The sequence below is a fragment of the Cherax quadricarinatus genome, chromosome 51 (assembly GCF_038502225.1).
Source record: "Cherax quadricarinatus isolate ZL_2023a chromosome 51, ASM3850222v1, whole genome shotgun sequence".
Lineage (NCBI taxonomy): Eukaryota > Metazoa > Arthropoda > Malacostraca > Decapoda > Parastacidae > Cherax > Cherax quadricarinatus.
The window spans coordinates 7,337,909-7,359,628 of record NC_091342.1 but is presented as its reverse complement, the minus strand read 5'-3'; the positions used below and the strand labels follow the sequence as shown (position 1 = coordinate 7,359,628).

The 21,720-nt window shown below is 39.6% G+C and overlaps 2 protein-coding genes across 14 annotated transcripts in view; one reads left to right on the top strand and one right to left on the bottom strand.

The window, feature by feature from the left end:
* IntS10 (integrator complex subunit 10) overlaps positions 1-4,082 on the bottom strand; it is a 96,505-nt gene extending 92,423 nt beyond the window's left edge. For 2 of the 3 annotated variants that reach the window (XM_070095751.1, XM_070095753.1), the window contains exon 1: positions 4,005-4,080. The gene's annotated coding sequence lies outside the window, so the exon portion shown is untranslated. Of the gene's footprint in view, positions 1-4,004 lie in introns of all 3 variants that reach the window. The other variant, XM_070095748.1, reaches the window with a different exon arrangement.
* Positions 1-21,720, top strand: part of LOC138851048 (prenylcysteine oxidase 1-like) — a 48,699-nt gene that overhangs the window by 11,097 nt on the left and 15,882 nt on the right. For 4 of the 11 annotated variants that reach the window (XM_070095765.1, XM_070095768.1, XM_070095766.1 and 1 more), the window contains 3 exons: positions 4,498-4,616; positions 6,086-6,292; positions 18,152-18,326. In XM_070095765.1, coding sequence (XP_069951866.1) covers positions 4,511-4,616; positions 6,086-6,292; positions 18,152-18,326 — 488 coding nt within the window. In that variant the 5' untranslated portion in view covers positions 4,498-4,510. Of the gene's footprint in view, positions 1-3,207; positions 3,421-3,603; positions 3,718-3,792; positions 4,020-4,068; positions 4,228-4,497; positions 4,617-6,085; positions 6,293-18,151; positions 18,327-21,720 lie in introns of those variants that run through there. The other 7 variants (XM_070095764.1, XM_070095762.1, XM_070095770.1 and 4 more) reach the window with 7 other exon arrangements.

The following is a 21,720-nucleotide window of genomic DNA, read 5'->3' as shown; positions in this document are numbered from 1 at the left end:
CCATAGTGTGACAATTTTACGTGGAGCAAGTCATGGTCAACTGTATCAAAAGCTTTACGTAAGTCAATGAAGATCCCCAGTGGGACTTCTTTTTTCTCTATTGCAGTGTATATATGTTCTAGCATGTGTATAATAGCATCATTAGTATTTTTATTAGGCCTGAATCCAAATTGGCAGGGGTTGAGTATGTTTTGGGAGATAAGGTAGGAGTAGATTCGTTTATGAATTAATTTTTCGAAGATTTTTGAGAGAGGGTGTAAGTTGGATATTGGCTTATAGTTATTCAACTCTGTTTGGTCTCCTCCTTTGTGGATCGGGGTGACCCTTGCTATTTTGAGTACTGTAGGGAAGGTGGAGGATTCAATGGATTTGTTAAAGAGTGTTGCAATGATTGGTGATAGCACTTGTGACACTTTTTTGTATATAAGGGGTGGTAAGGTATTTAAATCTCCTGCCTTGTTTTTTAGTGCGTTGATAATAAGGGAGACTTCGTATGGGTTAGTCGGAGCTAGGAACAGTGTGTTCGGGTAGTTGCCGGTGAGGTAGTCATTTGGTGGGGTATCTGAGCTTGGGATTTTATTGGCAAGGTTTTGTCCTATAGTGGAGAAGAAATCATTGAGTCTGTTTGCTGTTTCTGTTGGTGGGAGTTGGGGTTCATCTGTTTTTGCTAATTTTATTTCGCTATTTCGTGATATCTTTTTTGTTCCCAGAATTTCTGATAGGGTTTTCCAGGTCTTTTTTATATCACCTCGTAAGTTGGATAATCTGTTCTCATAATACAATTTTTTTGCCCTTCTTATCAGGCTGGTTAGGATTGACGAGTAACGTTTTGTTTGGTCTCTGGTTATGTGACCCATTCTGTACTGTTTTTCATATTGGTGTTTTGTATTTATGGATTTGAGAATGCTGGGTGTTAGCCAGGGACTGTTCAGTCTCTTTGCTGTCATCTGTTTAGTTTTTTTAGGGCAGTGCTTGTTATAGAGGTATTGGGTTTTTTTTAGAAAATTATTAATACATTCGTCAATATCTGTATAGGTTTCTAGCTCAGTGTGCCAATCAATGTTTGCTATTGCTGTTGTGAAGTTATTAATGGCTGCCTCATTGTGAAGTCTGAAGGTGACTTTAGTAGTGTCTTGGGGTAGTTTACCAAGAGTTGTTATGAGGAAAGTAGGGTAGTGGTCTGTGGTATTATCTGTAATTATGCCTGATTTTAAAGGGGATATGGTGTTGGTCCAGATGTGGTCAAGTAGGGAAACACTAGTCTCTGTAACTCTTGTAGGTTTTGTTACTGTTGGTAGTAACATACAGTTACTCATTGTGTTTGTGAATTCAGTAACGTGTGGGTCCTGGTCTTGCAGGAGATTTATATTGAAGTCACCTGAGAGTAGTAAGTGATCTTTGTTCATGCGTGCATCAGTTATCATACTTCCTAGATTTTGACTAAATTGGCTAATGTTTGACTGTGGAACTCTGTAGATGTTTATCAATGTGAGAGGTTTTTGTAGGTACTTTGATTTGAATTTAGCTATTATATATTCCCCATGTTCATCCCTTGTGCAAGTATTAGTGATACATTCTAGTTGGTCTGAGTAGTATATGGCTGTGCCACCCCCTTGTTGATCTGGCCTACAGTTGTGTATGGCTGTGTAACCAGGAATGGCATAGACATCTGTACTATCAGGCTTTAGCCAGGTTTCAGTTAGTGTAATGATGGACATATTGGCATGTAAGGAATTTAGTAATGCTATGAGGTCATCGTAATGCTTGCTTAAAGATCTGATATTGTAGTTAAATATAGTTATGTTGTTGTTGGCACTGAGAAGTGCCTTTGATTGTTCTGCAGTGTAGTAATTACAGTTACTGTTTGATTCATTTAAGTCATTAAATAAGAGGTTGGTATCAGGATCAATGCTTGTAATCATAAGATTTGTAGTGAATCTATAGTTTGAATTAAGTATAAAACAAAGTAAATAGTCTTAAGCTAAAAAATAGCACCTGGATTATTTAACAAATGTAAAATAATGAGCTAAGGGACTAATACAAATAAAGTGATGATCAAATAGTGGAGCTTGGGAATATGATAGTAGGTAGTACTATAAAGGTAATTTTTTAAAGTTAGAATTATAGTATAAAATTATAATATAAAAGGGACTAATATAGGTTGTGGTGACCAATAAAGTGGTAATCAAAAAAATGAGCTTTGGAATATAATGGCAAAATTGTGAACTTATTCTACTTTAGCACCTAAGAATAGCACCTTGATTATTTTAACAATTGTGAATATATAAACTAGGATAGTTATATAAAGCTAAAATAAAGGAGAAAACATATAAGGGACTAAAATTAAGTAATGGTAAGCAAAGTTAAATGGGCAGATGGTAGGAATTATAATATAAACTTATAATATAAAAATACAATTTGAAATGGTACTTGCAATTGCACTAGAGTCTGGTATAGGTTGTTGACAAGATCAAGATTATACCTAGATTTAAATTGACAAAATAAAATTCACAATTAAAGTACCAAAAGAATAATAGTAAAAAAATAACAATGGTAATGTCTTGATTATAATATGATAGTAAGAGGGTAGACAGGTACACAGGTACAAGGGATAATATAAAGGTTGGGGTTGAATATAAAAACTTGAAAATTTGGCTACAAAATGTTATGAGAAGTATAAAATAATGTTTAATGTACAAAATTAAAATTGACTGGTAGTAAATATGGTGTTTAATAAAATTTTAGTAAGTAATAATGATTACAAAAAAGTGAATAAGTAATGTTTATTTCATTCAATATTGCACTGGTAGTTATACTTGAGGTTATATGGCAGTACAAGGTAATTAAGAGTAATCTAGGATAGTAAATGTGGTATTAAAACAGGTAAAGGTAATTAGACAAGTAATGGTTATTAAATGTCAAAATTGTTAAGAGTAAATTGAAATTTTAGTAAAAATGATATTTATTAATTTTAGTAAGTAATATCAATTGATAGTATTTAAAAAAAAATATGAGGTAGTAATATGGACAGAGAAAGTATCAATTCAGCTAATGTTTAAGCGAACAATAGTAAATAACAAAATCACATAAGGTGACCTATGCTTACTAGTAAAATCACAAAATGAGGTAGTTGATTATTTAATTACTAAGAGATTGTACAATGAAATTCGAACAATAATGGAGCAAAACGTACACTACACTACGTAGGCTTTTTAGTTGGACATTGTTTAGTTATTCTCTGTAAGATTGGTATCCCTGAGAAATCGTGATAGATCATTCTCGTTCGTGATTGTGTACAGTTGACCTACATTTGTTTTCCTAACTAGAATTTTCCCATCCCGTGTGAAGCATTGGTGTATTGTGTCATTATTCTCTCGCTTAAGTTTTCTGACTCTATACAGGAGGTTTTGACGTTTTTTGGTAAGACACTCGTTTATATATACCTCTTTCTTTACTTTAATAGATGCAATAATTAAGTCTTTTTTTCTGTCATGTGAGTGGAATCTAAGCATAACACTTTTTCTACCATGGGATCCTAGTAACCTGGCTTCTTTTATTTCTGACTCTGGTACAATAACACTTGTTTGGTCCTTTATGATCTGCAGAGTAATTTTTTTTACTGTTTGTTTGGTTCATATCACTGGGAAAAAGTGGACTGTTAACTATTACTGCGTCCGATAGTTTATCTTGTTCAGTTTTATCTTCTTGGAGAGCAAAGTAGTCACTGAACTGGTTATCTAAGTTGCTCTTCCATTCTTTTACTGCTTCTTCAACCTTTGTATTAAGAGATATTATTTGTTGGGTATGGCTATCTATGACTGTCTGGATGGTCTTGTCACAGTTAGTCGTTCCTGGTGTTGAAAACTTTTGTTCAAGACTGAGGATTTTGTTTTCGAGTTGTGTCATCCTGGTGTCTTGTTTTGCTAGCGTCTCTCGAAGATTCATATTTTCAATAACTAAGTTGGAGATGCATGACTTTAGGGTATCTGGATCGTTGGTCATACCTGAGAGACTACTTGGTAGGTTGAATCCGGGGAAGAGAGGGGAGGATGGGCTGGTGGCAGCCATGTTTGTTGTTATTGTTGTGGTGTGGCCTTGAGTGGTGGTGAGTGGGGTGGTTGCCTGGAACCTAACCTCCTTATAATTGGGGCCCTCTTTATAAGCAAGTTTGCTGATGACACTAAAACAGGTCTTCAAATAATTTCTGATGAGAACACTAGAGACTGAGTATGATTGATTTTAGTCAGTTTAAATGCAACAGAGATGTACTATAATTGGAGAGGTTTGAGAAGGGAGGAGAGTAACTATATGTAGTGGTCTTTAGATTTAAGACTTTTTTTTATCTTTCATTTTGTTTTTTTCTTATCTCAAGAGGCATTCAAAGGAAACTGTATATACAGAAACAAAAATGGCATTTTATTTATAAATTATGTGCTTAAAAAAGATTTATGTTTTTTACACTTAATGAAACCTTAATACCTATTTTCTTATATTCAGAAATATCTGTAATATGCTTCACATTGGAAAACTTTGCCTATTGGGCTTGCTGACTCAAGTAAGAACATCCAGTTCTCTACAGGAAGTTAGAAATGCTGATGTTGCTTCTCCAAGAATAGGTAATTATTATTACAAGACAAAAATTTATTAGAATACTGTATTCATGTTTATTTTTAACTGTATTTTTCATGCATGCTTAGTGATCCATTAAGAAAATTAATGACTTCATTTTTTTAATCTCCTCACAGAGCAAGCAACCCATGCAGATGTTTCATTTTCTTTGGTGTAGCAAGAGTGCCAAATCCTGTGAGATATATACACTAACATCTTAACACACATTACTTTATAACCCACATGGGTTTGATACATTTTCATGAATAGGTATAGTGATAATCATTAAGTAAAACACATTGGCCCATAGGTATAACAGATGGCTGGAGGTTTGGTGGTGATTAAACCTAAAATGAGTTAGCTAATATGCTGCTGATTGTAGTAAGAAGTGAATGTCTACTTTTGGCTAGGTTGATAGTGCTCTTAGCTTACATAGTGAATGCCAGTGGTTCAATCCCTGGTAGGGGTGGAAATGTCAAATTCATATTTATTTCCTTGCAAGTTTACTTGTTTTTCTCATACCTGCTGCCCCTGTTCACTTATTAGTAAGTAGATGCCTGGGTGTTAGTCGACTGCTGTGGGTTGCATTCAGGGGGACAAGATTAACGGACCCCAGTGGAAATAAAAAAGACAGTCCTCCATGACACGCTGACTTTATCGGGTTATCCTGGGTAGCTAACCTTCTGGGTTAAAAATCCAAACAAAATCCTGTCTTATCTTATCTTAACACTAAATCAGAAAAAAATATGGTTAAATTATGGCCATAATTTTTGAAGAGGTGGACCATTAAGCCAGTGGAAGGCCTTGGTCGGATGACCAGAAGCTCCAATGACAGGCCATCATATGACTAGACCCATGTCAGGAAACACTTGTCTTGTTTCCTGACAAACCTTACCTAACCTAACTAAATCAAGCTTGGACCAGGGAGTCCACTATAGAATATTCCTTACAGTATTATTATGAATCAGTACTTAGGGTAGAAATCAAAGGTTTTGTCAGTAATCAAATATAATAAGTAATAATGATGAATGATATAGAAATGATAAACTGTATTTGTGCAAAGTACAATTTACAATAGATTTATTAATGGTTAACATTAGTGACATTATTGAAAGCCCCTGGTTATGCAGAGCATTTCAAGCAGTCTCAGAATAAACTTATACATTACTACTGGATTTTTTTTGCAAATCAATGTTGGAATTTTTTGTAAAACAATTTTTTTAGTGAATTTTGATAAGAAAGTCTATCTTGTATAGCAAGCATGTGACAAAACTACTGGAAAGCTAGACACTCCTAAGAACAAATAATGTTAAATGTCTTAAATATTACATGCCTGTGAAATATAAGAGAACAAACATTAAATATTTGAATACTTATGATAATATCTGAGGATGTAAATGTAAGTAATTGTAAGCAGTAGTGAAAGAACATGATATATGCATTGGCATTGATCAGTAATAATATGTATTTATTCCAGCAATTATTGGTGGTGGTATAGGAGGCACATCAACAGCTTATTTCTTAAAGGAGCTCTTTGGAGACAATGCCATCATTGATGTTTATGAATCTGAAAAGATTGGAGGACGGCTGGCTACTATCCCAATAGCGGGAGATGATTATGAGGTTGGAGGCACTGCTATTCATCCCAAGAATCAGTATATGATGGATTTTGTATCAAAATTTGGTAAGGGTATACTTCTAAGTTTTTTATTTATTTTACAAAGCAGAAGTGTTATAAGAAGAGCAGAGTATATGGAGAGTAAAAGAAAGGTGAAGAGAGTGGTGAGAGAGTGCAAAAGGAGAGCAGATGATATAGTGGGAGAGGCACTGTCAAGAAATTTTAATGAAAATAAGAAAATTTTTTGGAGTGAGTTAAACAAGTTAAGAAAGCCTAGGGAAAGTACGGATTTGTCAGTTAAAAACAGAGTAGGGGAGTTAGTAGATGGGGAGAGGGAGGTATTAGGTAGATGGCAAGAATATTTTGGGGAACTTTTAAATGTTGAGGAAGAAAGGGAGGCGGTAATTTCATGCACTGGCCAGGGAGGTACACCATCTTTTAGGAGTGAAGAAGAGCAGAATGTAAGTGTGGAGGAGGTACGTGAGGCATTACGTAGAATGAAAAGGGGTAAAGCAGCTGGAACTGATGGGATCATGACAGAAATGTTAAAAGCAGGGGGGGATAAAGTGTTAGAGTGGTTGGTACTTTTGTTTAATAAATGTATGAAAGAGGGGAAGGTACCTAGGGATTGGCGGAGAGCATGTATAGTCCCTTTATATAAAGGGAAAGGGGACAAAAGAGATTGTAAAAATTATAGAGGAATAAGTTTACTGAGTATACCAGGAAAAGTGTACGGTAGGGTTATAATTGAAAGAATTAGAGGTAAGACAGAATGTAGGATTGCAGATGAGCAAGGAGGTTTCAGAGTGGGTAGGGGATGTGTAGATCAAGTGTTTACATTGAAGCATATATGTGAACAGTATTTAGATAAAGGTAGGGAAGTTTTTATTGCATTTATGGATTTAGAAAAGGCATATGATAGAGTGGATAGAGGAGCAATGTGGCAGATGTTGCAAGTATATGGAATAGGTGGTAAGTTACTAAATGCTGTAAAGAGTTTTTATGAGGATAGTGAGGCTCAGGTTAGGGTGTGTAGAAGACAGGGAGACTACTTCCCGGTAAAAGTAGGTCTTAGACAGGGATGTGTAATGTCACCATGGTTGTTTAACCCTTTGACTGTCGCGACCGTATATATACATTTACGAGGAACCGTGTTTGACGTATATATACTCATAAATTCTAGCGGCTTCAAATCAGGCAGGAGAAAGCTGGTAGGCCCACATGTGAGAGAATGGGTCTGTGTGGTCAGTGTGCACCATATAAAAAAAATCCTGGAGCACGCAGTGCATAATGAGAAAAAAAAAACTCCGACCGTTTTTTTTAATTAAAATGCCGACTTTGTGGTCTATTTTCGTATAGTATTTGTGGTTGTATTCTCGTTTTCTTGGTCTCATTTGATAGAATGGAAACTATATTATAGAAATAGAGGTGATTTTGATTAATTTTACTATAAAAAGAACCTGGAAATGGAGCACAAAGTACGGGAAATGTTTGATTTTTGCCGATGTTCAAAAGTAAACAAATGATGTCATTGTCCAATAAATGTCCAAATAGCCATTCTAATATGCAGTCATGAATGGGTTGATGTAATTTTTACAATTATTACAGTATTGCAGTAGTCGGAATAACAGTAAATCTTCTATTTTTTGTTTACCTGGAGTTTACCTGGAGAGAGTTCCGGGGGTCAACGCCCCCGCGGCCCGGTCTGAGACCAGGCCTCCTGGTGGATCAGAGCCTGATCAACCAGGCTGTTGCTGCTGGCTGCACGCAAACCAACATACGAGCCACAGCCCGGTTGATCCGGAACTGACTTTAGGTGCTTGTCCAGTGCCAGCTTGAAGACTGCCAGGGGTCTGTTGGTAATCCCCCTTATGTGTGCTGGGAGGCAGTTGAACAGTCTCGGGCCCCTGACACTTATTGTATGGTCTCTCAACGTGCTAGTGACACCCCTGCTTTTCATTGGGGGGATGGTGCATCGTCTGCCAAGTCTTTTGCTTTCGTAGTGGGTGATTTTCGTGTGCAAGTTCGGTACTAGTCCCTCTAGGATTTTCCAGGTGTATATAATCATGTATCTCTCCCTCCTGCGTTCCAGGGAATACAGGTTTAGGAACCTCAAGCGCTCCCAATAATTGAGGTGTTTTATCTCCGTTATGCGCGCCGTGAAAGTTCTCTGTACATTTTCTAGGTCGGCAATTTCACCTGCCTTGAAAGGTGCTGTTAGTGTGCAGCAATATTCCAGCCTAGATAGAACAAGTGACCTGAAGAGTGTCATCATGGGCTTGGCCTCCCTAGTTTTGAAGGTTCTCATTATCCATCCTGTCATTTTTCTAGCAGATGCGATTGATACAATGTTATGGTCCTTGAAGATGAGATCCTCCGACATGATCACTCCCAGGTCTTTGACGTTGGTGTTTCGCTCTATTTTGTGGCCAGAATTTGTTTTGTACTCTGATGAAGATTTAATTTCCTCATGTTTACCATATCTGAGTAATTGAAATTTCTCATCGTTGAACTTCATATTGTTTTCTGCAGCCCACTGAAAGATTTGGTTGATGTCTGCCTGGAGCTTTGCTGTGTCTGCAATGGAAGACACTGTCATGCAGATTCGGGTGTCATCTGCAAAGGAAGACACGGTGCTGTGGCTGACATCCTTGTCTGTGTCGGATATAAGGATGAGGAACAAGATGGGAGCGAGTACTGTGCCTTGTGGAACAGAGCTTTTCACCGTAGCTGCCTCGGACTTTACTCTGTTGACGACTACTCTCTGTGTTCTGTTAGTGAGGAAATTATAGATCCATCGACCGACTTTTCCTGTTATTCCTTTAGCACGCATTTTGTGCGCTATTACGCCATGGTCACACTTGTCGAAGGCTTTTGCAAAGTCTGTATATATTACATCTGCATTCTTTTTGTCTTCTAGTGCATTTAGGACCTTGTCGTAGTGGTCCAATAGTTGAGACAGACAGGAGCGACCTGTTCTAAACCCATGTTGCCCTGGGTTGTGTAACTGATGGGTTTCTAGATGCGTGGTGATCTTGCTTCTTAGGACCCTTTCAAAGATTTTTATGATATGGGATGTTAGTGCTATTGGTCTGTAGTTCTTTGCTGTTGCTTTACTGCCCCCTTTGTGGAGTGGGGCTATGTCTGTTGTTTTTAGTAACTGTGGGACGACCCCCGTGTCCATGCTCCCTCTCCATAGGATGGAAAAGGCTCGTGATAGGGGCTTCTTGCAGTTCTTGATGAACACAGAGTTCCATGAGTCTGGCCCTGGGGCAGAGTGCATGGGCATGTCATTTATCGCCTGTTCGAAGTCATTTGGCGTCAGGATAACATCGGATAGGCTTGTGTTAATCAAATTTTGTGGCTCTCTCATAAAAAATTCATTTTGATCTTCGGCTCTCAGTCTGGTTAGCGGCTTGCTAAAAACTGAGTCATATTGGGACTTGAGTAGCTCACTCATTTCCTTGTTGTCATCTGTGTAGGACCCATCTTGTTTAAGTAGGGGCCCAATACTGGACGTTGTTCTCGATTTTGATTTGGCATAGGAGAAGAAATACTTTGGGTTTCTTTCGATTTCATTTATGGCTTTTAGTTCTTCCCGCGATTCCTGACTCCTAAAGGATTCTTTTAGCTTAAGTTCGATGCTTGCTATTTCTCTGACCAGTGTCTCCCTACGCATTTCAGATATATTGACCTCTTTTAGCCGCTCTGTTATTCTTTTCCGTCGCCTGTAAAGGGAGCGCCTGTCTCTTTCTGTTTTACATCTACTCCTCCTTTTTCTTAGAGGAATAAGCCTTGTGCATACATCGAGTGCTACCGAGTTAATCTGTTCTAGGCATAAGTTGGGGTCTGTGTTGCTTAGTATATCTTCCCAGCTTATATCGGTTAGGACTTGGTTTACTTGGTCCCACTTTATGTTTTTGTTATTGAAGTTGAATTTGGTGAATGCTCCCTCGTGACTAATCTCATTATGTCGGTCTGGGGCTCCGCGCATACATGACTGAACCTCAATTATGTTGTGATCTGAGTATATTGTTTTTGATATGGTGATATTTCTTATCAGATCATCATTGTTAGTGAAGATGAGGTCTAGTGTATTCTCCAGTCTAGTAGGCTCTATTATTTGCTGGTTTAAATTGAATTTTGTGCAGAGATTTAAAAGCTCGCGTGAGTGTGAGTTTTCATCAGAGCTGCCTCCTGGTGTTATTACTGCAACAATATTATTTGCTATATTCCTCCATTTTAGGTGCCTTAAGTTGAAATCCCCCAGGAGCAAGATGTTGGGTGCAGGAGCTGGAAGGTTTTCCAGACAGTGGTCAATTTTTAACAGCTGTTCCTGGAATTGCTGGGATGTTGCATCCGGAGGCTTGTAGACTATCACAATGACTAGGTTTTGGTTCTCGACCTTTACTGCTAAAACTTCCACTACATCATTTGAGGCATTTAGCAGTTCTGTGCAAACAAGTGACTCTGCAATGTACAGGCCAACCCCCCCCTTTTGCCTGTTCACTCTGTCACATCTGTATAGGTTGTAACCTGGGATCCATATTTCGTTGTCCAAGTGATCCTTTATGTGGGTCTCAGTGAAAGCCGCGAACATTGCCTTTGCCTCTGCAAGCAGTCCACGGATGAAAGGTATTTTGTTGTTTGTTGCTGGCTTTAGACCCTGTATATTTGCAAAGAAGAATGTTATCGGACTGGTGGTATTGTTGGTACTGGGGGGGGATTTTTTTTCCGGCATTAGTATCTGTATCTGTTGGTTTGGAGTGGAGGCCATCGACTGTGGTTCCACTCCAGGAATGACTGGATTTGGTGTACGATTTCTGCCATTTCCTGCCAGTTTTTTTTCCTTCCTGGCACTAAAAAACCTCTCCCTCTTGAGTGGCTGTGGCTACCCAGGTTTTCCCATGGCCTGGATGTTTTGTATCTTTTTGTCCCCTTTAGATGGTATGCCTGGCAATTTAAGTTATAGCACAGTCTTTCCTGTACTGAAGAGGTACACAGTTCAGGGTGAAAAAGCTTACAGGAAGGGAGTTTGCATTTTCCTGTTGTCATATGGGCATGGCATTTCCTAGGGTGGTCATAGTTGCACGTCCCATCTGTTTTTCCAGATTTCCCATGCCAGCAGATACCGAGTGCATAGTATGTGCACAGGCTTGGTTTCCGTTTGCCTTGGGTTTCTGTGACTGTATTCCCTGTTGGTGCATGTTTCCCTGTCTTACTTCTATCCTCCCTAGCACCAACAATGGAGCTCCCACCATTTGTTTTTGGTAATATATCCTCACTGTTGCTAGTGGAGTCCTCTTGTTTGCTATTTCCTGCGGTATTTCTAGTTTGCAATATTGGTTTTATCTTATCTTTGACTACACTTGTTTCCCTACTATGGCTCCTGTCCCCTTTGAGGTCATTCATATGTATTCCTTCCTGCGTATAATTCCCGACTACCTGGACAAAATCTCCAGCTTCACCATTACTGTCTCCCAGGACAGCCTCTCCAGCTTCCCCATTACTGTCTCCCAGGACAGCATCTCCAGCTTCACCATTACTGTCTCCCAGGACAGCACCTCCAGCTTCACCATTACTGTCTCCCAGGACAGCACCTCCAGCTTCCCCATTACTGTCTCCCAGGACAGCACTATCAGCCCCCCATTTACTGACTACCAGGACATCATCTCCAGCCTTACAGTTTCTGACTACATGGCCAGTATCAAGGGCAGTACCATACAGCCCGGACTTTTTATGTTCCCATCTGTTGTAGAAAGCTTCCAGGTTTTCTATGAAAGCAGCTTTGATGTTGACCTCTTTTAATACCCTTGTGATTTTAGTCCACAGATTTATCTCATTTGGGCATACCCAAAAACACTTCCCTGTTTTAATACTGCTTGTAGCTAGTTCTTGGATATCTGCACAAGGGGCGTGACACCAATTTCCACAGAAATGACAATTTATGCATGTGGAAGCCCTTTTGTTTGACTGACCACAGACTACACACAGCTTCATAATGATTTGAATGGTTGATTTACTGCAATTCTACTAGCAACCTCTTGAATATTCTATTAATAACCTGCTAGGTGGTGCACAACGAAACCGTTTGAAACCAGTCCAGGGTTCGGACCAGTCAAGGGTTCGGACCAGTCAAGGGTTCGGACCAGTCAAGGGTTCGGACCAGTCAAGGGTTCGGACCAGTCTATCTGATCTGATCAGTGGGTCACTTATTTAAACCATACTGGTCGGTGATTTGAGCTAACACATGAAGGATCTACTGGAAATTATCTACCCGAGTAATATGTGATTTGATTGATACAAAAGTATAACTTGCGTGTTGAAGAGCCGGTGACTGCTGGCACTCCTACAATGACGAACGGTCGAGCCTCCACCTTTGCTTATCAATCGCTGTATCTAGCTTCTCTATTTTTTTTTTTTTTTTTCCGTCTCCACCACAATAAATGCTATATTATCACTATAGTTGACTAGTGCAAATTTTGGAGGAAGGGTGCTTTTTCTGTAGTAATAATTGCTTCTCGTTGTGTATATTGCGACCGCTGGTAACTACAGGTTGAATAAAATTTCAAAATAAAAAGCAAGAGTAAAATCACAGGGGCCTGGAGACATGACTGATGAACAAAGAAAATGTTATTTTAGAGCCAGGAATGTCTGCATTGTTCATTCTGGTCCTTATTTTGAAATTGTCATTTTTTAATTTTCATGAAATTGGCCAAATTGCAAATTTCTGACCATGTTATTGGGTAGTTGAAATCGGTAAATGGGCAATTTCTTGTACTCAATCGATGGAAAAAATGGAATTCTGAAGAAATAGCTATGAGTTTGGTTGACTGGAATAATGGAATTAGCCGAAAATAGGGCTCAAAGTGGGCGAAATCGCCGATTTGTAAATATCGCCGAGGTCGCTAACTTCGCGAGAGCATAATTCCGTCAGTTTTCCATCAAATTTCGTTTTTTTGTGTCCTTACAATCGGGAAAAGATTCTCTATCATTTCATAAGAAAAAATAATTTTTTTTTTTAAATTTTGCGACACCAGGAGACACCTCAGGATTGGGGGTTGCGACAGTCAAAGGGTTAATATATTTATAGATGGGGTTGTAAAAGAAGTAAATGATAGGGTGTTCGGGAGAGGGGTGGGATTAAATTATGGGGAATCAAATTCAAAATGGGAATTGACACAGTTACATTTTGCTGATGATGCTGTGCTTATGGGAGATTCTAAAGAAAAATTGCAAAGGTTAGTGGATGAGTTTGGGAATGTGTGTAAAGGTAGAAAGTTGAAAGTGAACATAGAAAAGAGTAAGGTGATGAGGGTATCAAATGATTTAGATAAAGAAAAATTGGATATCAAATTGGGGAGGAGGAGTATGGAAGAAGTGAATGTTTTCAGATACTTGGGAGTTGACGTGTCGGCGGATGGATTTATGAAGGATGAGGTTAATCATAGAATTGATGAGGGAAAAAAGGTGAGTGGTGCGTTGAGGTATATGTGGAGTCAAAAAATGTTATCTATGGAGGCAAAGAAGGGAATGTATGAAAGTATAGTAGTACCAACACTCTTAAATGGGTGTGAAGCTTGGGTGGTAAATGCAGCAGCGAGGAGACGGTTGGAGGCAGTGGAGATGTCCTGTTTAAGGGCAATGTGTGGTGTAAATATTATGCAGAAAATTCGGAGTGTGGAAATTAGGAAAAGGTGTGGAGTTAATAAAAGTATTAGTCAGAGGGTAGAAGAGGGGTTGTTGAGGTGGTTTGGTCATTTAGAGAGAATGGATCAAAGTAGAATGACATGGAAAGCATATAAATCTATAGGGGAAGGAAGGCGGGGTAGGGGTCGTCCTTGAAAGGGTTGGAGAGAGGGAGTAAAGGAGGTTTTGTGGGCGAGGGGCTTGGACTTCCAGCAAGCGTATGTGGGTGTGTTAGATAGGAGTGAATGGAGACGAATGGTACTTGGGACCTGACGATCTGTTGGAGTGTGAGCAGGGTAATATTTAGTGAAGGGATTCAGGGAAACTGGTTATTTTCATATAGTCGGGCTTGAGTCCTGGAAATGGGAAGTACAATGCCTGCACTTTAAAGGAGGGGTTTGGGATATTGGCAGTTTGGAGGGATGTGTTGTGTATCTTTATACGTATATGCTTCTAAAGTGTTGTATTCTGAGCACCTCTGCAAAAACAGTGATAATGTGTGAGTGTGGTGAAAGTGTTGAATGATGATGAAAGTATTTTCTTTTTAGGGATTTTCTTTCTTTTTTGGGTCACTCTGCCTCGGTGGGAGACGGCCGACTTATTGAAAAAAAAAACAACTTTAACATGTAGAACATTTTTGTTTCTAACATTCAGTTTGTGTCCATCAAGTCAGTAAATTATGGGCATGAGAAGAAAGAAATAGAGTATTGACCCTTAAAGTAGCCAAATGCTTTAGGAGTAGACTTGAGGCATGTTAAAATTGCACACCTTGTGACACGTAAGAAGGATATCCAGTTTCTTTCTCCATTAACTTTTATGCACACTCACACATTTTCAGGAGGTGCACGTGTCTGTGTGTGCACGTATGCATGCGTGCATTTGCCTAGTTGTACTTGCAGATGTTGAGTCATAGGTCCTGGCCCAGTATCTCGATTCCTATTGGCAGGCTTTACCAATTCCTAACCTTCAGGGCCTGATCATCTCTGAAATCGTTTACAGTATAATGTTTGCTTCCACCACCTCTTAAGTACTTTCCACTTAACACTGTAAAACTGATAAAGTACTTCTTAGTGTCCCTATAGCTCACATGCTGCCATTTATGTTTCCTGGGCTCCCTCTTACGACCTCCCCCCCCAAAAATTACGTCAGAATGAAAGGAAGTGATGGACTGAACACATTGATTCCACGCTGAGGACTGATTACATCAAACTCCTCCTCTCCTTACACCTTTCTGCTTTGTATTGGACTGATGAAGCCAATGTGTGGCAAAACGTTTCTTCAATCTGCATGACAGTGTCTTCCATTGCAGACACTGCAAGGCTCCAGGCGGACATCAACCAAATCTTTCAGTGGGCTGCAGAAAACAATATGAAGTTCAACGATGAGAAATTTCAATTACTCAGATATGGTAAACACGAGGAAATTAAATCTTCATCAGAGTACAAAACAAATTCTGGCCACAAAATAGAGCGAAACACCAACGTCAAAGACCTGGGAGTGATCATGTCGGAGGATCTCACCTTCAAGGACCATAACATTATATCAATCACATCTGCTAGAAAAATGACAGGATGGATAATGAGAACCTTCAAAACTAGGGAGGCCAAGCCCATGATGACACTCTTCAGGTCACTTGTTCTATATAGGCTGGAATATTGCTGCACACTAACAGCACATTTCAAGGCAGGTGAAATTGCTGACCTAGAAAATGTACAGAGAACCTTCACGGCGCGCATAACGGAGATAAAACACCTCAATTACTGGGAGCACTTGAGGTTCCTAAAACTGTATTCCCTGGAACGCAGGCAGGAGAGATACATGATTATATACACCTGGAAAATCCTAGAGGGACTAGTACCGAACTTGCACACGAAAATCACTCACTACGAAAGCAAAAGACTTGGCAGATGATGCAACATCCCCCAATGAAAAGCAGGGGTGTCACTAGCATGTTAAGAGACCATACAATAAGTGTCAGGGGCCCGAGACTGTTCAACTGCCTCCCAGCATACATAAGGGGGATTACCAACAGACCCCTGGCAGTCTTCAAGCTGGCACTGGACAAGCACCTAAAGTCGGTTCCTGACCAGCTGGGCTGTGGCTTGTACATTGGTTTGTGTGCAGCCAGCAGCAACAGCCTGGTTGATCAGGCTCTGATCCACCAGGAGGCCTGGACACAGACCGGGCCACGGGGGTGTTGACCCCCGGAACTCTCTCCAGGTAAACTCCAGGTAATAAAGATTCCCATGTGTTGCGTAAGTGTCTCAATCTTCAACTTTTCGGTTTTCAAAACCATTTATCACACATCAGAAAATGGGTTGACGAAGAAAGTAAATCATGACAGACAGTAGTGAGAAATTTGCAGAAGTATCGAGTTTTGAGTAAAAATGAAGCTTGTCATTAGATGTAAAAATGGGAATGTATGAGTGTATAGTGTTAGTTAGTTTAGTTTAATATGTTTATTATGCACCCCATACCCATCCAGTGGGCAGTAGTCAAAAGATTACAGAGGTACATAATGGGTCCAGGGACTGGGCCTCAAAGTTTTGATAGCTGAGCAAGTTACAGAGGTAATGAATTCACAATTTACAAAGGTAATGAACTCACAATTTACAAAGGTAATGAACTCCAGGTAGGTCTAGTCACAATCATGACAAGTTACAAAGGTATTTACAGATTACAGAGGTACACAATGGGTCCAGGGACCGGGCTCCAAAGTTTTGATGGCTGAACTAGGTACAAGGTAATGAACTCACAAGTTACAAAGGTAATGAACTCACAAGTTACAAAGGTAATGAATACTGTAAGAATGGTTACTTACGTGTATACATGGCTGCAATCATGAACAAATTTTAGAGTAATGAGCAATTCACACTTCCACACCCGGTCACAACTGTAGTGAGTTATTGGTGCAAATGTTGATTGCTGAGTCTCTCTCTCTCTCACACACACACACACACACACACACACACACATACAAATTCATACACACACACATAATCACACACACACACACACACACACACACACACACACACACACACACACACACACACACACACACACACACACACACACACACACAAACTCATACACACACATGCACACACACTCATACACACACACACACACTCATACACACTCATACACACACACACACACTCATACACACACACACACACTCATACACACACACACACACTCATACTCACACACACACTCATACTCACACACACACTCATACTCACACACACACTCATACTCACACACACACACACACACACACACACACACACACACACACACACACACACACACACACACACACACACACACACACACACACACACACACACACACACACACACACACACACACACACACACACACACACACACACATGCACATGCACATATGTGATAATGCTTTTATTTACAGCTAGCAAAGTCAGGGTATTTCTCCAGAATGGTCTGCAATATACCACTGTGGATAAAATACTTAGCCATTTCTTGAACACTTCTGAGTGAGTTGTTTCTAAATTCATTAATTTTATCGCACTCCAGTACATAATGACGCAGGGTGTGACAATAATCCATCTGGCAAAGTTTACATTTCGTTTGGTCTACATCTGGTGGTGGTGATTTAACCTGCCAAAGATACTTGTAACCCAGCCGGAGCCGGGCAGTAGTGACATCCAAGAGTCTGCTTATTTTGTTGGATGCACCATAGACATGTGGCTCCTCCTGCATGATAGTGTATAGTGGTGCTTGCACTTTTGTATATTGTTAACCACAGTCTTTAAATGTTGCAACAAGGAGAAGGAATACTAAATAAGAAGTATGAAGAGTAGAAATGAGGTTTTTGAGATGGTTTGGTCATGTAGAAAAAAGTAGAATAGATTGTTAAAGGAGTGCAAAGATCTTTGAGTATATACAAGGGATGGAAATGGTTAGAAGATAGTATCTTCAAATCAGGCCTCCTCAAGGGAAGTTCCTCGAAGATGGTGAGAGGCTCTTTATCAAAGGAATTGAACCTGCTTTCTTCTTCCCAGGATCAAATCTGATTGCCTTCTATTCCCCAGGGACTATGTAACCCCTATGGGTTTTACTTCTTCCCTCCTAAATATAATAATTCAGATCAGGCCATATATATTTTGTTCATCCCATTTATTAGAGACAAAAAGGGTCATATTTATTTATTTTGAATACTGTGTATAGTAAATATTTAATATTTCAGGTCTGCAAAAAAGAAAGAGCTGTGCAGGAAGTATGGGGCTGTTTAATGGTAAAGAATATTTGTTCCGAGATAGCTCCTGGGAAATTATCACCCTGGCCAAACTCATTTTGAGATATGGGTGGGATGTCTATCGTCTTCATGAACTGACAGAGGAAATGCTAACAAAGTTTAACAGGTAAGGTGAAATGTTACTTCCTAAAATGGCAAAATATGTTTTTTTTTTTTTTTTTTTCAACAAGTCAGTCGTCTCCCACCGAGGCAGGGTGACCCAAAAAAGAAAGAAAATCCCCAAAAAGAAAATACTTTCATCTTCATTCAACACTTTTACCACACTCACACATTATCACTGTTTTTGCAGAGGTGCTCAGAATACAACAGTTTAGAAGCATATATGTATAAAGATACACAACATATCCCTCCAAACTGCCAATATCCCAAACCCCTCCTTTAATCCTTTAAAGTGCAGGCATTGTACTTCCCATTTCCAGGACTCAAGTCCGACTATATGAAAATAACCGGTTTCCCTGAATCCCTTCACTAAATATTACCCTGCTCACACTCCAACAGATTGTCAGGTCCCAAGTATCATTCGTCTCCTTTCACTCCTATCTAACACGCTCACGCATGCTTGCTGAAAGTCCAAGCCCCTCGCCCACAAAACCTCCTTTACCCCCTTTCTCCAACCCTTTCAAGGACGACCCCTACCCCTCCTTCCTTCCCTTATAGATTTATATGCTTTCCATGTCATTCTACTTTGATCCATTCTTTCTAAATAATATGTATATTATAGAAATCCTTAGTTAGGATTAGGATCTTCATTACTAAATGACAGAGATGCCATTATGGAAGGATATTCAGGAGTTGTTCAGTGAAAGGAAGGAGAGTATTCATGTGTACAGCTAACCTAATTAAGGAAATGAGACAAAAATCTGTGCAACACCTAGGTAACTTTATCAGTCTATAGAGGCATGAGGATAGAGACTTGTATACTGAAACCAGATGAGAGGTGTACCAATTGAAAATGTTACCACATGTGGGTTGGGGGCCCTCATGCCTCTAATACAAAATGATACAGCTTGATGTGTGGGGAAAACATCTCAATGATATCCAGGTGTTGCACATGTCTTATTCATTATCTTGTCAGCATTATTCTTTTGATCTAAAAGTAATAAAACAGATTATAGTGTCATTTCTAAGGTAGTGACTGTTAGAATTGCAAGGCAGAAAATTTTGTTTTATACTGAGTTCTCTGCATGCTTCTTTTTGGAGTTGTGTTTATGAGATGTGACTTAAACCTGAATTTGTTACCTTTTTCACACAAATTACAAATAAATTCTAATTTAATGTTTTATGATAACACATAAATAGATCTGTTATATAACCCAAGAAGGGCCACCATGGCCATGGCCTGGTGGCAAAAGCTCTTGCTTCACTTGCTAAGGGTCCAGGTTTAATTCTTGGCATGGGTGCAAACATTGGGTATGTTTCCTTACACTGGTTGTCCATATTCACCCATCAGTAAAAATGGGCACCTGGGTATTAGTCAACTGTTGTGGGCCACATCCTGCGACAAAACTGACCTAATTTGCCTGAAATGCTCAACATAACAAGCAGCTTTCCAAATAGTAGTACAGTATGTCATTGATGTCAGCTAGGCCTGTATGCCTTGTACATGTACTTGTAGAAATAATGATATATTATTATTATGAGAACATTCATGGATATCATTATTTTTAGCTAAACATGAAAATTTGTCATATTCAGATGTTTTAGATGTAAGCACAGACATACATACTTTACTCAATACAGTATTTGCATTCAACACCTGACATAAGTGGTAGTGGAAGCTAATTACATGTCTTGGTCTGTCAGATGACTGGCTGTTAACAATTTTGTGATATACCTGGGATCAGTTTCTGGATCTACTTTGTCTGGCAGAGAAAGTTGATTTCTGGGCATAGTACATGACTAGCTGAGTAAGTTAAGCAGGTGGACTAGGGAAGGTGGTTGGGGAAGTGGGAAATGCTTGATGCATGTGAGGGGTGGGAGGAAAGGGATAAGGCAGAGATGCAACCAGGTGGAAGGGGGCAGGGTTAAATATGGACTTGCAAGGAGGTGAGAGGGAACAGATGTGTATTGTAGTCAGGACAGAGGAGAGAGGCTGAAGCATTGGGAAGATGAGAGGGGAAAAATGGAGAGAAAGGAAGACTGGAGTAGGAAAAAGATAAATGTGGAAAGTGGGAAGTAAAGGGAGTGAAATTGAGAGAAAAAGGACATATTATTCCCTTATATTTCTTGGGAAGTGCTACACCTGTAAGGGTTTTATAGTATCTGGTGAATATGAAAGAATCAAATTTGATCAAGGGAAAGGTAGGAGCTCCAATTCCATGGTCTCTCAGCCTGAGCAGGTACACCGCAGTAGAGCCATAGTTTTTTTTTTTTTTTTTTAACAAGTCGGCCGTCTCCCACTGAGGCAGGGTGACCCAAAAAGAAAGAAAATCCCCCCAAAAAATACTTTCATCATCATTCAACACTTTCACCTCACTCACACATAATCACTGTTTTTGTAGAGGTGCCCAGAATACAACAGTTTAAAAGCATATACATGTACGTATAAAGATACACAACATATCCCTCCAAACTGCCAATATCCCGAACCCCTCCTTCAAAGTGCAGGCATTGTATTTCCCATTTCCAGGACTCACGTCCGGCTATATAAAAATAACCGGTTTCCCTGAATCCCTTCACTAAATATTACCTTGCTCACACTCCAACAGTTCGTCGGGTCCCAAATACCATTCGTCTCTATTTACTCCTATCGAACACGCTCATGCACGCTTGCTGGAAGTCCAAGCCCCTCGCCCACAAAACCTCCTTTACCCCCTCCTTCCAACCTTTTCGAGGACAACTCCTACCCCGCCTTCCTTCCCGTATGGATTTATATGCTCTCCATGTCATTCTACTTTGATCCATGCTCTCTAAATTGACCAAACCACCTTAGCAACCCCTCCTCAGCCCTCTGACTAATACTTTTATTAACTCCACACCTTCTCCTAATTTCCATACTCTGAATTTTCTGCATAATATTTACACCACACATTGTCCTTAGACAAGACATCTCCACTGCCTCCAACCGCCTCCTCGCTGCTGCATTCACAACCCAAGCTTCACACCCATATAAGAGTGTTGGTACTACTATACTTTCATACATTCCCTTCTTTGCCTCCATAGATAATATTTTTTGTCTCCACATATACCTCAATGCACCACTCACCTTTTTTCCCTCATCACTTCTATGATTAACCTCGTCCTTCATAAATCCATCCACTGGCATGTCAACTCCCAAGTACAGTGGACCCCCGTTTAACGATATTTTTTCATTCCAGAAGTATGTTCAGGTGCCAGTACTGACCGAATTTGTTCCCATAAGGAATATTGTGAAGTAGATTAGTCCATTTCAGACCCCCAAACATACACGTACAAACGCACTTACATAAATACACTTACATAATTGGTCGCATTGGGAGGTGATCGTTAAGCGGGGGTCCACTGTATCTGAAAACATTCAC